Below are 19,087 nucleotides of genomic sequence, written 5' to 3'. Positions count from 1 at the left end.
GGCAAGGACTGCTTTATAAGGAAAAATCTTTCAGCCACTTTAAATATAGGGGTCTTACTATTATAAAACTCTTAGAGGAAAACATAGGCAGAACACTGTATGACATAAGTCACAGCAAGATCCTTTTTGACCCACCTCCTAGAGAAATGGAAATAAAAACAAAAATAAACAAATGGGACCTAATGAAACTTCAAAGCTTTTTGCACATCAAAGGAAACCATAAACAAGACGGAAAGACAAGCCTCAGAATGGGAGAAAATATTTGCAAATGAAGCAACTGACAAAGGATTAATCTCCAAAATTTACACGCAGCTCATGCAGCTCAATATCAAAGAAACAAACAACCCAATCCAAAAATGGGCAGAAGACCTAACTAGACATTTCTCCAAAGAAGATATACAGATGGCCAACAAACACATGAAAAGATGCTCAACATCACTAATCATTAGAGAAATGCAAATCAAAACTACAATGAGATATCACCCCACACCAGTCAGAATGGCCATTATCAAAAAATCTACAAACAGTAAATGCTGGAGAGGGTGTGGAGAAAAGGGAACTCTCTTGCACTGTTGGTGGGAATGTAAATTGATACAGCCACTATGGAGAACAGTATGGAGGTTCCTTAAACAACTAAAAATAGAACTACCGTACAACCCAGTGCTCCCACTACTGGGCATATACCCTGAGAAAACCATAATTCAAAAAGAGTCATGTACCACAATGTTCACTGCAGCTCTGTTTACAATAGCCAGGACATGGAAGCAACCTAAGTGTCCATTGACAGATGAATGTATAAAGATGTGGCACATATACACAGTGGAATATTACTCAGCCATAAAAAGAAACAAAACGGAGTTATTTGTAGTGAGGTGGATGGACCTAGAGACTGTCATACACAGTGAAGTAAGTCAGAAAGAGAAAAATAAATACCGTATGCTAACACATATATATGGAATCTAAAAAAATAAAATAAAAAATGGTTCTGAAGAACCTAGGGGCAGGACAGGAATAAAGACGCAGACGTAGAGAATGGACTTGAGGACACGGGGAGGGGGAAGGGTAAGCTGGGAAGAAGTGAGAGATTGGCATGGACTTATATATGCTACCAAATGTAAAATAGATAGCTAGTGGGAAGCAGCCGCGTAGCACAAGGAGATGAGCTTGGTGCCTTGTGACCACCTAGAGGGGTGGGATAGGGAGGGTGGGAGGGAGACGCAAGAGGGAGGAGATATATGTATATGTATAGCTGATTCACTTTGTTATAAAGCAGAAACTAACACACCATTGTAAAGCAATTATACTCCAATAAAGATGTTAAAAAAAAGAAAATACAGGGGTCTTGTCAGCATCTTCTAACAGGAAGGGAATACTATGCTTCATAAGTAAGAGAACTTTTAATCCTTGAATAGGCAGTTACTTGTAACTGTCCATTAATTCAGTAATTACTCTCTTGTATACTTAGTTTCCTCTGTTCTGGCAGGATTTCTATATAGATGGGTCTAAATATGGGGTATAACGCTGAAGTGATCATTTTACCCTCCTTGTTTGTTTGTTACATTTAAGTGCACATATTTCAGTTGTGATAAAGGGTATGACTTTTAAGTGCTCTTCTAAAAATTTGATTTAAATTTCATTTGTAGGTACTGTGTATGATGTAAGTCACTATAATGCTTTGCTTAAAGTCTACCTTCAAAATGAGTATAAATTTTCACCAACTGACTTCTTGGAAAAAATGGAGAAAGCAAACATTCAACCAAATCGAGTAAGTAGTTGCTATTATAAATGTTTATTGGTCATATCCACTTTTATTTTTACCCAGAAAAAAAAAATTTATTAGGAAATATTAACTGGCCCATTTCATTGACAGGTGACATACCAAAGGTTGATTGCTGCTTATTGTAATATGGGAGACATTGAAGGTGCCAGGTATGTAGTTCTATAAATGTATGTTTAAGCAAACAAATTTGTAAGTCTTGTAAACCTAGAATATTTTCATTCTTCTTCTTCTTTTTTTTTAAGTTTCTACTTAGTAAGAAAATTATTTCAGAAGTATTTTAACCTAGCAAATTTGGTCATATGACTTAGATAAAATGTAAAATTTTGTAAAAGGGGAAATGTAATTGAAAATTGCTATTTTAATTAAAAATTTCATCTACTGGAGCAGAAGTTGAAAATTGTTGAGGTACAAAGCTGGCTTTACTTTTTTTTTTTAATTGCTGTTTCCAAAAGTAAATGTTCTTAACCATTTACACTGTATTCATTTAAAAAACTGATAATATTCTCTTTATTTCAGTGATTTGTATAAAATTAGTTATGACATTTCTCTGCTCATGTAAAATTTATTAATACTTTTGGATGGAGGGTTTAGGAAATAAGGAATAAATTGAAATGTACAATCTCATGTTTAATGAAATGAATCATATTAAACTTTACGCTTTTTAAAGGTTAATTAGTACAGAAGAAACAATCAGATTTTTAAAACTTACCTACTATTTTTAACAAGAGTACTTCAAGACTATTGATATAACTTCAGGGAGTGGAATTTTGTGTGCACATGTTGTAAAAAGTGTTTTTCATGTGTATTTCCAAGAAGTATTTTTATTTCTCTTTTGTTGCAGCAAGATTCTTGGATTTATGAAAACTAAGGATCTTCCGGTCACAGAGGCAGTATTCAGTGCTCTTGTTACGGGGCATGCAAGAGCTGGGTAATGTTCCACCTAAGGTTTTATTCTCAAGTGAGATTTAAATTACAGAAAATTATTGTGGAAAATTCTTAAACTATGTTTATCTACCCTCTCAAAAAAAATCTTGAGTGTGTGTGGTAGAACATGCACATCTTAAAATATTCTTAAATTTATCTGTTTCATCAAACTGATATTTGAAGATTTCAGTTTTAAAAATTGGACTTGATCCAAAGTAACTGACTTTGTAAAGTTTATTAACTGCTCTGCTAGTGACCTGGAAAATATTTTTATTTTTGAAGAATAATTTACCAAATGTTATTCTTTCCTAAAAAGGTAAATTTGAGTCACGACATACCAAGTGAAAGAGGGCACATTATTTAATGTCTATGTAATTATTATTTAATTTGGTTTCTCTTTTGGAAAAGTTACCTATAAAAATTTGAGATGTTTATGATCTTTATTATTTCAGAAACCTGTTACCAGTTTAATATGTATTTATCCTTTTCTGATGTTACAATTCTAAATGGTACTTAAGAATTTTAATTTTAATAAGCGTAAGTAATACATTCTAGATTAAATGATACGACACTTGGCAGTATTATGGTAATCTGTTTTATTTTCTTTGAATTAACTTACAGAGATATGGAGAATGCAGAAAATATTCTCACAGTGATGAAAGAGGCTGGAATTGAGCCTGGTCCGGACACATACCTAGCACTGTTGAATGCATATGCCGAGAAGGGTGACATTGACCATGTTAAACAGGTGTGACTTATATAAATAAACATACTTTAAAATCATTTGTATAAACTGTGCTACATTTTGCATGATGCAGAAAAATGTAGTTTATATCTGTTTTTAAAGATATCTCTTGTAGACAGTCTTGAAGGAGAATTCTTACTATAGTTCAGTACTTTGGTGTCAATGTTACAGTTAGTGTTGGAATAGAATGTTTTTCTGTTTTGTAAAAGAAGTCTTAAACCTTTAGATAGTATGTGTTTCTAATTTTTTAAAATCTTGGTATTTTAATTTATTTAGCTTTAATAAAAAAAAAAACTTGTTTCTAACTTGTTCTTCTAATTTCTGGAACTGTCTATAGACCCTGGAGAAAGTGGAGAAGTCTGATCTTTACCTTATGGATCGTGATATATTGCAAATTATCTTTAGCTTCAGTAAAGCTGGGTATCCTCAATATGTCTCAGAAATTTTGGAAAAAATTACATATGAAAGAAGATATATTCCAGGTAGTTTTACAATTTTTATTTTCATGATTTTTCTAAAAATAAGAATTACTATTCTTACATGATGGAAAGGGCATTCTCTAACAATAGGGTATTGTGGTAGATGAACATAGGATTCTTTTAAAGTCAGCTTAATAAACTGAAAAACTTGAGTGAATGAATACATGGGAATGTTTTGATGTGGAAGTGTTTCACTATTATTTAGGCAGGTAAATCCTTTTGGTATTTGTAGTTCATAAGTTTGTCTTTCATATTGGTAGCAGTGTAGAAATATTGTTCAAATCAGTAACAAAGGATGTCTTTGTTTTCTTTCCAGATACAATGAACCTCATTTTGCTTTTGGTCACTGAAAAATTGGAAGATACAGCATTGCAGATTTTATTAGCATGTCCTATATCAAGGGAAAACAGTCTGAGTGACTTTGGCAGTTTCTTTTTACGACACTGTGTGACTATGAATACGGTATTTACATAGTCCATTTTTACTTTGTAGACAGTGTAATCGGCAGTGAAATAATATTCTTTAAAATACGAGAACATATTATGAGATTAGACCAACTATAAATATTAAGAGAACTTTGTTTTTGTGTTGGAAGATTATTGGATAGAAAGAGGGTGAGAGGTTCAAATTTTTTATCTCAAAAGTGGTAGAATATTTGCAGAAGGTCAAATGGTAGGATATTTGCAGATTCAGCTGATGTGGTGCCTTTCTTTTCTAGCCTGCAGAGAAGCTTAAAGACTACTGTAAGAAGTTAAAGGAAGCCCAGATGCACACATCTCCTTTCCAGTTCACACTCCAGTGTGCTTTACTAGCCAAAAAATTCGGTACTATATTCTTGTAATTAAAACTCACATAAGTAAGTTTTGCGGAGGTAGCTTTGTAATATTTTATGGTGTCTCTTTCAGATTTGGCAAAAGCTCTAATGAAGGCTCTGAAGGAAGAAGGTTTTCCTATCAGAACTCATTATTTCTGGCCATTACTAGTTGGACATCAGAAGGAGAAAAATGTTCAAGGTTAGGTTTTACCTTTTACAGATTTAATAGTGGTTTAGATATCCAGTATAACAGTTTCTACACACATCTAATTGAATTATTTGGGAAAACATGCTTATTAGATCTTATGAGAAAATAGAATTAAGTCATAGTAAAGTATTAGGTAAACGTTTAAAAAACAAACATAATGGATTTCTTTCATCTTAATTGCATTTCTTAATTCATCTCTGATCTTGATATTCAGACTTGTGATTGTGGTTTTATATAGTTCATTATTTTTAAGTTTTTCAAAAAACTCTTTAGTTCTTGATTTTACATACATAAAGTGTTTGAAATTAGTTTAGCCTTATTAAAGATAAAATATATACAATCAGACCATTTTCTTTGTGGACCAGTCTATTTCTTCTTAACTGAGCTGAGTTAAAATAATAGGAAAGGCAGGAAAACTTTTATGGCAGAATGAACGCTCATGACCTGACAGCCAACTGATTGAAGGACAGAAATGTTCAATCTTTCAGGTTCTTAAGTACGTTTAAGCATTTAGCAGACTTTTCCCTGTACACATGGGATGTCTATAGGATATGAATAAGAATTGAACAAATATTAAATTTTAGAGTACAGTATCTAATTCTTTGGTTTGCATTATTGGTAATTCAGAAAGAGTAGTCTCATAAAAAGATGCTTTTAACAGAAGTACTTCCCCCTTGGGGAAACAAAAAATGGTCTTTTTCATTTTATCTCGCTGTATAATGTGCTTTAGAATGAGATGCAGAGTTGTTAGTATGACACTGGGTGACAAACAAAATGCACAAACAACAAAAAAAAGTGCTTTTAGCAGACTTTCATATTGCAATTTTATTTAAATATATAGCCGTCTTCTGGTTTAAAGGAAATAGTGAAACAAGTATTCCCTAATTGTTTCTGGCTGTAAAAGTCTCTGAATCCTTTTTAGAAAAATTTTTGTGAAAACAATATGGTAGTTGATTAACTCTTTGCATATCCTCCAGTTCTGAAAGCTCTAAGAGTTAACCTTTAACCCTAGTATTTTTGAACCACAGAAAGTTTACATCATTCCATGAAAATCTTTGGCCATGTTAGTATTGTCCACAATACATAGATATGAAAATACTTTTGGTACTCCTGTTGAAATGTTTGTTTATTCATCAGGTAAATTTGCTTTTCTCAACCTGTCATGGTATCTAGACTTGAATTGGTTACTACATTTTTACTACTTAGTAAACATGAAAGAAATCAGGTAATTCTTTTCCATAGTTGTAACTCAAACTAGTAGAAAAATGGACTTTATCTTGAAGCCATTTTTTTCTTAGAATCTTAGAGTCAAAGGTGCCTTGTTGAAAGCTCACATTATATTAATGAAGGAACTGAGAGCCCAGAGAGATTCAGTGGCTGATCTTAGGTTCCACATCTAGTTGTCAGTAGTGCTGGGATTAGAACTAGGATTTCTGTCCTCTGTTTCAAATACTTATTTTTAATACCATAACACCTCCATATTAGACACTTGTAAATATGCTGTACTTGTTTTATACAAATTCTTAGCTATTGGTTAAAAATTAGGTATCGATTTTGGCATTAAGGACATATTTAAAAAGTGGTACCAAGTTTTTTAATCAATGAAGGTTTTAACTGGAAAAATAGGAAAGCTGGAGAGTTAACTTGAGAGTACAAGAGATTGTCAGCTGTTTTACAGTTTTTAAAAAGTACTTTCTCCTTTGCAGGAAGTCCTGAAATAGAGTAAAGTATGTATTCTACAGTCTTTTCTTCATGTAGCAGGGAAATGGCTGTATATATTCTGTATAGTTTCTTTAGTGTAAGATAAGAAAGTAAGATTCTTTTTAGTGCAGTGAATTTGTTTTTTGTCTGGGGAAAGTCATTATAAACTGGTAGAAATAAATAATTAACAGAAGAAAATAATGGCTGCAGAGATGGAGGATGTAGAGGAGTGTTTCATAAGGAGTAAATAAAACCCTTCAGGAAATCAAAGAAAGGTATGTAGAGGTCAGATCAGACTGAACCAAGTGTTCAACAATAGGATGATCAGACTTTTATTGAATTCTAGAATTTTTCTGGCTGCAAATTTGGCCGTCACCAACCCTTAAAAAAGATTCTTATAATGACTTCCTCATGGCTTATCTTGCTAGTACTTTTCTCTGTTGTGCAAATGGAAAAGTCCTCTCTTAGAATTTTAGCAAATTGGCCCAAGTGAGAGGAAATAATGCAGAATGATTGAGGGATTATCTACATCCCTTGGTATATTTAGGAAACATGAAAATAAGAATATAAAACAGGTAAAATATAAAAGGAAGGGCTGGTATGAAAACCTAAATGCCAGTTGAGTGAAATGGTTGAGTAGATGATACTTTTTAAAAAGTAAGAAATTGTCTCCTCATAAAGTGAGCGCTCTGGGTAGAGTCTAAAATTATGTGCAGTAAACAGTCCTAGTTGGTGGAATTTGTTCAGGAAAACCATTATCTTTCCCAATAGTTTGAACCACTTTAATTCTTATAAAACTTTTTGAATGGAGACTTTCCTTTAGATTCATAAACTTTCTTGTGCCTACATTTGAAATATTTTTACTAGATTGTTTAGATTTTTGAAGTTCACAGAGGTTTGGGATCCTTGTTTATCTAAGTTAATATATGATTATTTTAATCTTTTATTTTAAAAAGAAATATGAATTGTATTTTTGAGGAGGATGTATGTAGGTATGTCAGATCCATCACCTTTCTTTCTCCTTATTGAGACGTGTTTCCCTCTTCCTGTCCAACTATAGTTACTGAAGGGACTATCCTTGTGTGCTTCCTCAGAGTGCTTGAGGGAGTGACTGAACTTGACTGAGCAATGGTGTGAACCCAGGTTTTCTTAAACCTGCTTTAGTTTCAGTTGGAAAGATACATAAGTTACAAATGCTACCAACCCAGGTCATCTAAACGAGCAGAATGCACTCCTCTCCCTGAAAAACATTATTGGAAAAATGAATTAAAAGAATAAAATGTATTTGAGGCATAGATGATGAGGGGAAGTGTTTGTATAGGAATAGGAATCTTCTATCTCCAATCAATTTGTTGACCTGTTTTCAAACATTAGAAAATGAAATAGATTTACCTTATGCTAAATTTTAGAAATAGAGTATTTTAAGACAGCTAAAAAAATTAAATCATTGTTACTATTAACATTTGTTTAGTATTTTTAGGGTTTCACACTTCTTTTTTTTAGTTTTAATGACCACCCTGAGAAGTAAATAGGCAGCTTTATTATCATTCCTGTATGCAAAATGACTTGATCCCAAGTCCTTCTGATTGGAGGGAAAAGTGAAGGTTTTTGCATTTTTGTAGTGTTACAAGCACCTGCCAGCAATTAGGAGACAAGGTTTCTTTTTCAAGACATGTCTCTGATCTTGAAGAAATCGCTTACTTTAACACTTTTGTTAAAATACAGATTATTGGACTTCTAAAGGCATTTCCAGCTTTATTTAAATAGAGAAATATACACCCCCCTTCTCCCCGGCCACCCAGTAGGCTGAAATGAAAGCCTTGTTATTATGAACCTGATATATTGATCTAAACTGAGTTGCAATACTGCAGTTTTTTTTGTTCAGTATGTTCTCTTTTCCCTCTTGTCCTCCATCTTCCTGTAGGCCTAGACCATAGAATTTCTTCCATACCTGTGGGTAATATTTACAATTTTTGTTACTTTGCTTCTATCCATTCAATAGGCATGAACTCTTACAGGTCAGAAAATTGTTCTATTTATTGAGTGCCTTGACTCGTATTGCCTTGCTTAATCCATGGATGGTGGGTAGAAGGATCAAGCCAAAAGGTACATGTTAAAGTGTCTAGAAGGCACGGTTCTGGCATATTGCCATTTCTAGTGTGTAAGCTAAGAAATTATGGCTCAGAAAAGTGGAGTTACTTGCTCAGATTTACACTGCCATTAAGTGGAAGAACAGGGTTGAAAGGTAGGTCTCTTTAAATTGCAAAACCTGTTTTTGTTTTGTCACTTCACTGTAGTGTCTTATCAGACATTTAGCTACGTACTTTAAGCCATGGTCATGAAAGCAGTCATAACTGACCAGAAGGGACATTGAGGACATTAGATTAGCACAAGTCTCTTACTAGTAATTGAAAAGCAGCTAAAAAGAAAAGAAAAGAAAAGCAGCTATGTCTTCCTGTCAGGTGCTTAGTAATCTTTGCATATGAAGAAGAGCACAGTGTGATTGCCATTTTCATGATAGATATGAAGGTGACTAGTACTAATTCCCAGGAAATTGTTAGAGGAATAGTTCTAAATTTTGCTTACAATTATTGTTAGACTTGTGTGTGCTATATGGACCAACTCTACATGCATGTTCTCTTAAATTTATAAGTAAGCGCATGCTTTGTCTTTCAGGGTTTTTTCCCCTCTGTTATTTTTACAACTTGAGAAATACATCTAATTATCTAAGGTTTTGAAGATATTAGGTAATTTTAAACATAATGAACTGTTTAAATTTAAAATGTTTTGATCTATAATCTAAATTTTATCTAAAAGAATTGTGCAAATATTCATAATGTAGTTGGACTTGCATGTATGTTTCTGTATTCAGTGAGAATTTACAGTCAAGTTTTTGTATTAGAGTGTATTACATAACAAATATATGGAAATACAATTTTTCTGTAGATGATACCATAGGGCAAAAACAGGGACATTTAGGGGAAGTTTTAATACTGTGAAAGTAATGAAGCTAAAGAAGTAAATTTTAAAGAGGAAAACAAATGAGTCCTTTCTTTTATTAAACTGCTGCCTCTGTCAAAAATAGGTAATACCTGAGTAGTTTGACAATATTCTAGAATTAATTGGTCTGATTTAAATCAGTTTGTACTATTTGAAGCTAACTGTAGCTTTGGAAAGCATGAACTGTACTTTTAAGAAGTTAATAAAAGATATTTTTACAAATGGGTGAAGATAAAGGACTTTTATAGTTTAAAATATAATGAGACATTCGTTAGAATCAGTTGTTCTCTATTCATTTTTTGTTCTTGTATTATGAAATAGGAAATCACTAGTTGGTCACAATTAGGGAATTCTTTACGTAAGTGCTTAACTTTTTTTTTTTCCTTAAACTTATTTTTAATTTTTTATCAAAGTAATCACTCAGAAGGATCATATATAGTTTTACAAGTCAAGTATACTGCAAGGTTTATAACAAAAGCAGCCATCCTCTGCCTACTCCATCCCATCTGAGTCCCATACCTGAGACAAAGTGTTCGTAATTGCTTAACTTAAAAACACTTTTGTCTTGGAAAGATCTCCACTCTTCCCATTCCTCTAATCCCTTCTCTCTGCAGTATTTAGTCATGTAAAGTTTTATTTTGTAGATCCATGTTGCTCTGTGATAGCAATGCTGTTTTATGATCTCTGTTCAATTGGGATACTGGAAATTACTAAGCATCTTGCTTGTTTTCATTTTTCTTATAATTTCTAGGGTATTTTCTTAGCACTTTCTCCTGAATTAATAGGGAGAGATGAAGGAAGGGGCAATAAAATTTTTTCATTTATCATCTTATTATCCAGTTCTGTTCTTTCTCTTTCAGATAAACAAAATGCTGAGTACTTTTCCTATATTATAATTCAGAAAGTAAATGAACTGAACTTTTTGATTTTTTGTTAATTTATTCCAAGTTCCTCATCTTTGTGCTTCTAAATCTGACTTTACAGGTATAGTTGAAGTCCTCAAAGGAATGCATGAAATAGGAGTAACTCCTGATCAAGAGACATACATAAATTACGTGTTTCCATGCTTTGATAGTGTAAAGTCAGTTCGTGCTATTTTGCAGGTGAGTGCAAGTGTGGTTTTAATTTCATAATTGAAGAGAACATTTTTCCTCCCTAATGTTTCGTGGTAATCAAAAATATAAAAAGTCACTGAGCTGAGGACTAAAATGGTTATGTTGGTATATAATTTTCTGAAGCTTTGTAAAAATATTGGTTAGTGTAACATCTGTAGTTTTTTAAAAATATTTATTTATTTATTATTTATTTATTTATTTTGGCTGTGCCAGGTCTTAGTTGTGGCGTGTGGGATCTTTAGTTGTGGCATTCAGGCTTCTTAGTTGTGGCATGTGAACTCTTAGTTGCAGCATGCGTGCAGGATCTAGTTCCCCTACCAGGGATCGAACCTGGGCCCCCTGCATTGGGAGTACAGAGTCTTACCCACTGGACCACCAGGGAAGTCTAGCATCTGTAGTTACTAAACTTAAAAGTCTTATAAAGGTAAAGTAGTATTTTTCTTGTGTGTTGAAAAGACAGTATGCCAATATCAGACAAAATTTAAATGAAACAGTTTCACTTTTTAATCCCACTCTACAGTGCAACTGCACCTTTCATTTTTGAATATTGCTTTTCACTTCTATATGAATTTTCATAATAAACTCTTAGTATATTTATATTCTGTTTTGTTTTTTTTTTTTTAAGTAATCTTTTGTTTGACCCCAGAGCATTGTTTTCCTGCCAGATAATTCCTGTCCCCACCAGAATAAGTAAGGCATTTATAAAGGGGCATATGAAAAATTGACCCAGTGCACTGGGTCAGCAATGGTTACACTTTCCATTTTCAGAATAAAGTGCTATGCAATTAGGAACAACGTGGCGGAGTACCACACATTTTAGTAAGAAATATTTTGTTCAGAAGACCTGTTTCCTAGGTGGTTATTCACATAAAGCCTTTATTTTTCTAATATTGTTAGAGTGTTCTTTTCTTTCCTTGAAATGATTTCATGATTACACCTCTTAAAGGGAGAGTTTATGTCTTGATTGTCTTTACCTTTCTTCCCTGAGTATTTAACAGTGTATTTTGACACTGTGCTATACATATTTTACTGTTAAAAAATATATTTAAAAAAGTAATTTTCCCACATATTCTTATTTCCCCAAAACCTACTTTTTTCACTTGGCACCTTTACATTATAGTATGTAATTCCACAAATGATTGCTTATGCTTGTATGATGTTTTATTGTGTGGATATACTGTAATTTATCTTTATTCATTTCTTATTATTGATTAGTGAATTTTTAATATTGTGCTCTTATTATAAAGTGGTTCAGTAAACATGTTTGGCTAAATTTCAGCCCATATACTTAAGTTATTAAATATGATGTTGAGATAAGTCATTAGCCATTTGGAGTTAAATAAAAATAAATTTGATCTTTACCTCATTATATGTCTTAAAATATCATTTTAGATCAATGCATTCAATTTTTATTTTGTTGTTAATTAGAGAATTGTTCTAATGTCTTCAATAGTAAACTCTTCCTAGAAGGAAGGCACTCTAAGGGTAACAGATTATATGAATTTGAAGATAGCATTTAATTTGGGATGTTGGGACTGTATCTCATAGCTTTTGCTGAAGTTTGGTTATTCAGTTTATTTGCATTATTTTAGAAAACGATCTTTTTTAAATGAAAGATTATCAGAATACGGTCATATAAAGAAACGGGAAAACAGGAAATTTGAATGACATATCAAAATATTTTTAGCTGAGGTGTATTATCATTGAAATATGCTTTATCCCTAGGAAAATGGATGTCTACATGAAGATAGTATATTTTCTCAAGCTGAATTGAGAATTGAAGCAGTAAATGGAAACTTAGACTATATTTTATCATTTTGTAAGTATGCAGCATTAGAAGTAAGCTTGACAGGTGTTAATTTCAGTTACTTTTGAGGGCATACAGGGTGGTTCATGCCCTCACTGCCTGCCTCAGGTAGTTCAAAGTATTTTCCTCAAAAGCAAGGAAGTTTTTATATGTTTTATTTAAGTTAGCCTTATAAGATAGTTTATGAGTTGAACTTGTAGATAATTTGGAAGTAACTTTAAAGTTAATAGGACCTTGGAGATAACATGGTGTTAGGTTGGACTGGGGATCCAGAGGACTTGGGTCCTATTTATAATTAAGCTGCTGATTATGGGACCTGAAACAAATATCCGTATCGTTCTTTTATTTCAATTTTATGAAATGGGATAGTATTGCCTATCTGTCTACCTTGTGAGAGTTGTGAGAATCATATGAGATCTTGTTTTTGAAAGTGTTTTCTAAACTAATGCCTATTATGGCCCTAAGTTACACGAAGCCATCTCCCAGTCCTCATTATTAAAAACACAGTAAATGTTTCCAAACACTTATAAATGATAGGGTGCTTTACAACGTTCATCACATGTTAATAAACTTCCATCATTGATAGATGAAGAAAGGCATAGAGATGTTAAATGATTTGCCCAAAGTTAGTGATTGAGTCAGAACCAAGATCATCTAATCTTAAACTCATTTTTCCACTATACTCTGTTTTAATTTTAATAAATTAGACATTTTTTAATTTTAATTTTTTTAACATATCTATGGCATTGTCTTGACAGTGTTTCAGATCTTGTGAAAGAGATATTTAAAAATAAATATACAAACATCAACTTCTAGCCCACTGAAATGTTAAAAGTTAAGCTTTTATTAACGTATATTCAAATTGTGTAAGTGGAAGCTTTGTAAAAACCAGATTACTGGTATATATTACCTGTGTTTATTTAAAATAGTTTATTGTATTTTTATAAAGGGAAAGGCGAAGTGTTCAGTATGAAAGCGTTGACTGTTAGAGGTGTAGTTATTTGAGTGTAAGGTTGAGTATTAATGCTGGCTGCTATCCGAGAGTATTGATTTTGCCTTCTACTCTGTATAATATATAGATTTTTCCATACTGACAAGATGAAAACAGAGAAGCATTAGCTGAGGAATCTGGGTGCATAAGGTGGATACATGAGAGCTGCCTTTTCCCTTTATCATACCATCCATTCCACTTCATTGTCAACCTCTTGAATTTTTTCACACTTGTTTGTTGCTAAGGAAACTAGATGCTTCTTGTCAGCAGCCTTCCAGCTTGCTGAGATGTTTCTGGTCACCTTTTTAATGAATAAAAACTTGATAATATTCTGTAAAATACTAATCTGAATAGTTTAGAAATAAGTTTCCAAGAGGCTGTTTATTAAATGTGAAAAAGAAAAATGCCGTGAACTTAAAGACTAAAGAAGATTTCAGCTCCCTCACCCTTTGAATTACAGATCTTTGAAGAGCAGTTAGTTCTATTATTGCTGGTATTCCCTGTAGGCTGCTTATAGATAGGCACTTTTGGTTACTACAAGGAATGGCAGGTAGTAGAGAAAAGTAAATGGCTTGTCTTTTTTTTTTTTAATTGAGGTATAATTGATATACAATATTATATTAGTTTCAGGTGTACAACATAATGATTCAATATTTCTGTATATTGCAAAGTGGTCACCACAGTAAGTCTGGTTAACATTCGTCCACATACATGGTTACAAAAATTTTTTTTCTTGTGATGAGGATTTCAAAGATCTACTCTCTCAACAACTTTCACATATGAAATATAGTATTATTAACTGTAGTCACCATGCTGTACATTCCATCCCCCTGACTTATTAAATGGCTTATTTTGATCAAGTTTGTGGAGTAGTAAGAAACATTTTCCCACTTGATTTTGTAGGTGTGGAAATTAATTTGATCAAGCAAAATTAAAGGTTACCAAAAAGCATGTGGTGTATCCACTTAAAAATTCCTGAGTGACTAAATACAGCTCATTCCAGAGACGATTTTTAGAGTTTTAAATGCTACATGAAACCACTGAAAAACTTATGCTTCCTGTTCAAGGGATGTAACAGTCAGTCTAAAGTATTTCTCCTTAGGTGTGCGGGTTAAATTTTTATTCATATTTAGGGAGATGAGCAAATCTTAAAACCTACTGTGATTTTTCCCATGAGTTTTTTGTTTTTTAAGTTAACCAGCTATCTTAATCTTTACCTAAACTGTATTTATTAATTCTGTCTTCAGAATTTGCCTCCACTATGAGTTCCTATCTAATTCCATCCCTCTTGAGTCATTCAGTAGCCACTTTGCATATATACTGAAAAGATTAAAACAATTACTTATAACATGGCACTATTTTAATATAGTGACAGGGAAAAATAAATTCAGGGTATGCCTACTGTTATTCTATCCCAAGCTAATTATGGCAAGGATTACGTGGAGAATCAGGTCTTATGCATTAAGACCTGATTCTTATACTAAAGCAAATCAGGCTTAGAATGTCAGCATTGAAACATACAAGGCTGTAGACTTAAATACCAAAATGAATAGTAGAGCAAACAAATCATCCGAAAAGTGAAAGATCAGTATAAATCAGTTACATAACAGGTAAAGAGGTTATTATGACTTTAGGTTGTCACTCTTGCATGAATGCAGATCATAGATCATGTGGAAAATAGAATGAGAAAGTGTGAGTGGTTCAACAGAATCCAACACCACTCTCAGAAAAGAACTTTCCCCCTCATCTTCTGTCTTTAAAGGGTAGTTACAGTCTCTCCCTTCATAGTGCCATGTTGTCCAGTAACATACAGCCTTGGTATGTGTACCAGACTGACTTTGAGTATGCTGGTAGATTAGTTATTGCCATTTATACAAAAGAATATTTATAAATTCATTAGTTGTATAGATTTATGTAAATGAAGTAAAGTGTTTTAAAAGGATAGCTTATATTGCCAATATGTATTTCTGTAATTTCTAATTAACTTTGTATGAAAACTTTTCCATTTTTAAAATAATATTTCCCAGATGAAAACTGAAAGGTATTGGTATAAATGTGCTTTCAAATAAATTGATAATTTAAGTTTTTGGTTTTGGTCTGGGGTTTCATGATGATTATTTTCTTTTGCAGTGGAATCAAATACATTGCCTTTCTCATTTGCTTCATTGAGAGGCAGCCTAATTCTAGGCTTTAGGAGGTAAGGTGATCACCTTATATAATCTTTGCCTGAATATAGACTGATTTCTCCTGTCTTTTTGACCTACTGTGTGAGGAAAGAAACGGATATTCTTATCTTCCAGTATACTAGTTACCTGAAATAACCTTATCTATTTTATTCTTCCTACTAAGTAGTTGTGAGTTTAGGCTGCCTTTTTTTTATCATCTATTCCAAGAAATTCATACTGATTTGGTAGAGGTCTTGTTTCAAAAAAAGAAAGCACTCTTTGAAAATGGCGAGTTGGAGTTATAGACAAATTTGCATGTATATTTGATTTATACTTTGAGCGTTTAATTACAAGAGGACTTTTATTCAGTGTAATACAACTCTCCTCCTCGGTGTGCTCAGGGAATGTTAATGACCTTTTCTCCCAATTTTGTTATTTTGAAAATATTCAAACATAAAGACAAGTTGAAAGAGTGGTAAAGGAAATACTCACATACCCTTTACGTAGATTCACCAATTGTTGATATTTTGCCATATTGACTTGCTTTCTCTCTCATACACTTTTTCTCTGATATATACATATGGACATATACATATACATATATACACTTTTTCTCCTTTTTTGCTGAACTCCTTGAAGTTGTAGACATCATGATATTGGATCCTTCAATATATCTCTCTTAAGAATAAGGTAATCATCTATGTATCACAATACCAGTATCACTCCTAAAAATTAACAATACTGTAATATCAACTAATATACATAGTGTGTGTTAAGATTGTCCCAGCTGTTCTAAAATTCTTTTATAGCTGTTTTACTTTTTGAGGATTCAGTTAAGTTCATGCACGGTATTTGATTGCTATCTCTTTATTCTCTTAAAAACAATTCCTTACTTTTTTGGTGGTGGTGGAGAAAGAGTCGAGGCTTCTTTCTCTATAGAATGTCCCTCTCATATTTTGTGTTTACCTAATTTTTCCCTCATGATCAGACTCAGATTGAACATTTTTAGCAAGTATATTTCATAGGTGATTGGCAGTTCTTAAGGAATATAATGTCAGGTGTCCAAATTTGGTGCCATCAGCTAATTTTGATCATTTGCTTACATTGGTGGCCCCCACTTCTCTTCCTTGCAAAGGAACCTCATCTCCTTTGTAATTAGTAAGGCGTCTGTGGGGTGATACTTTGAGATAGTGTGTCTACCCTGTTTTCTAGCACCTTTCACTCAGTGGTGATAGTAGCAGTTGGTAATCCTTGTTGAATCAGTTGTTAGCAGAGGTGGTTGCAAAAGGATGAGTTTCTAATATTGTCATTCTTTCTGTGTTTATAATGTTAATGACTTCTGATATTGATCCCAGTAATTTTTGGACTGTTTGTTGATGGAAGCCCTAGGTTTTCTGTTGACATCTCCGGAACCTCCATTGCAGGCAAGAAGAGACAGAACAAGTAGGAGGGATTCTTGTTGCCATTCTTTATTTAGCCAGTACAGTTCCACTCCTCTCATACACCTACATACATTTAAATAATTGCTGTTTTCCTGAAGTTAAGAAAGAAAAAAAAACAACCAAGGTCTGTGCCTTTAAAATAAAGTTTGAAAAATACAGAACACATAATCAAGTAGATAAAAATGCTAGTAGAGCCAGATTTTAAAACAAGAACCCATAATGCATTATGAAGTATATGTAATATAGTGACTTTTCATATAATTGTCCTTGACAAAAGACTTGAAAACAAGTTTTTCATACAAACTTCCAGATCATGGGTATTTCCTTCTTTACCTTTATTATTTTTTTCAGTTTGAAAGGCAGTTGTTATATTTCACAAATCCTAGACTTCTTTTTTTCTTTTTAATAAATTTATTTATTTTATTTATTTTTGGCTGCGTTGGGTCTTCGTTGCTGAGCGCAGGCTTTTTCTAGTTGCGGCGAGCGGGGGCTACTCTTGTTGCGGAGCAGGGGCTCCAGGCCTGCGGGCTTCAGTAGTTGTGGCACACGGGCTTGGTTGCTCCGCGGCATATGGGATCTTCCCGGACCAGGGCTCGAACCCATGTCCCCTGCACTGGCAGGTGGATTCTTAACCATTGCGCCACCAGCGAAGCCCAATCCTAGACTTCTTAAACAAAGTGCTTGGACTATAAAGTTGATTCATTATGATGAAAAAAACCTAATTGCATATTCTGATATATACCTAGGTCAGTCATTGAGCTTTTAGTGGCTTAAAGATTATAGTATGGAGAGCTGCTCACCTCTCCAGTAAGTGTGTCTGGTTGCTGTGTTTTCTGTTTCTACTTTTTAATTTTGTGTCATCTTTGCTGTAAGATTTTTTTTTTTTTACTGTCCCTCTTGACAACTTTCAGTGTACTTACCTTAACCTACATACACTAAAATAATTTGCTGTTTCTGGTTTATTGTGGGCTGGGAAGTTAGTTACCCTAATGTATTGCAATTTGGAAAAATAAAATGTCCTAAATAAGGGCATGCTTATCTTTTTTTGCTCCTATTTTGTGACAAAGATTTTGTGGTAGCTATTTTGATTATTAGAACATAAGTTCCATGTTTGTTTGGTTTATTGCACTATCTTCAGCACGTAGATATTAATACCTGGCACATGATTAGCACTGTTGAATTAATTATCGAGGCCTTATATATTCTGTGTTTCTGCCTCTGTTTTTGAGCATTCTCTTTAATTCAACAAGTATTTATTGCTGAGATTGGAGGTGTTGGTTAGAATCAGATTGTAAAATATTTTTAAAAACATGAAGGAACTTGTCCTTTATTCTGAAGAAAGTAGACTAACTTGTGCAGTGTGGAGGCTGGCTGAAGCAGAGATACATCTAGGATGTATTTGAATCTCAGACGTTATATTGTTCATTTCTAGAAATTCAGATTTTTTTTTTTTTTAGTCTTCCATGTCTCCTTATCACGTTCATGCTTCTTTCTTCCTTCTTCTCTATATGGAGATATTAATGATGTTTTGATGTTCTTGCCTACTAATTCTGTTAATTAATTTTTTTTTCAGGCATCATACATTTGTGCTTGTTTATAATTTCTGTTTGGATGCCAGATGTGGATTTTATGCTGGTGGATATGGATTTTTTTTTCAATTCCTCTAAATATTTTTGAGCTTTGTTCTGAGACAGTGTTAAGTTACTTGGAACAGTTTTCTTAGTGCTTGCTTCTGTGCCTTGTTAGGTAGGACTAGAGCAGCTTTTAGTCTAGGATTATTTCCACTAAATTAGTCAAGCCCTGCTATTAAGGTAGTATCCTCCTAATACTGATAATTCTGTCTGCTAGCCCATGTATTTTGAGATTATTAGGAATGTGAACTATTCCAATCCCATGTGTGGGTTCTGGGAAATGTC

General features: G+C 33.1%; 1 protein-coding gene across 1 annotated transcript in view; it reads left to right on the top strand.

Moving 5' to 3' along the window:
• The window catches only part of LRPPRC (leucine rich pentatricopeptide repeat containing), a 110,970-nt gene that overhangs the window by 25,341 nt on the left and 66,542 nt on the right, over positions 1-19,087 (top strand). The window contains exons 4-14 of the mRNA XM_068564404.1: positions 1,644-1,765; positions 1,871-1,929; positions 2,622-2,708; positions 3,326-3,452; positions 3,787-3,931; positions 4,245-4,390; positions 4,647-4,752; positions 4,834-4,941; positions 10,636-10,754; positions 12,492-12,585; positions 15,695-15,761. Coding sequence (XP_068420505.1) covers positions 1,644-1,765; positions 1,871-1,929; positions 2,622-2,708; positions 3,326-3,452; positions 3,787-3,931; positions 4,245-4,390; positions 4,647-4,752; positions 4,834-4,941; positions 10,636-10,754; positions 12,492-12,585; positions 15,695-15,761 — 1,180 coding nt within the window. The remainder of the gene's footprint in view (positions 1-1,643; positions 1,766-1,870; positions 1,930-2,621; positions 2,709-3,325; positions 3,453-3,786; positions 3,932-4,244; positions 4,391-4,646; positions 4,753-4,833; positions 4,942-10,635; positions 10,755-12,491; positions 12,586-15,694; positions 15,762-19,087) is intronic.

The sequence above is a fragment of the Eschrichtius robustus genome, chromosome 15, assembly GCF_028021215.1.
Source record: "Eschrichtius robustus isolate mEscRob2 chromosome 15, mEscRob2.pri, whole genome shotgun sequence".
Classification (NCBI taxonomy): domain Eukaryota; kingdom Metazoa; phylum Chordata; class Mammalia; order Artiodactyla; family Eschrichtiidae; genus Eschrichtius; species Eschrichtius robustus.
This window is presented reverse-complemented; position numbering and strand designations above follow the sequence as displayed.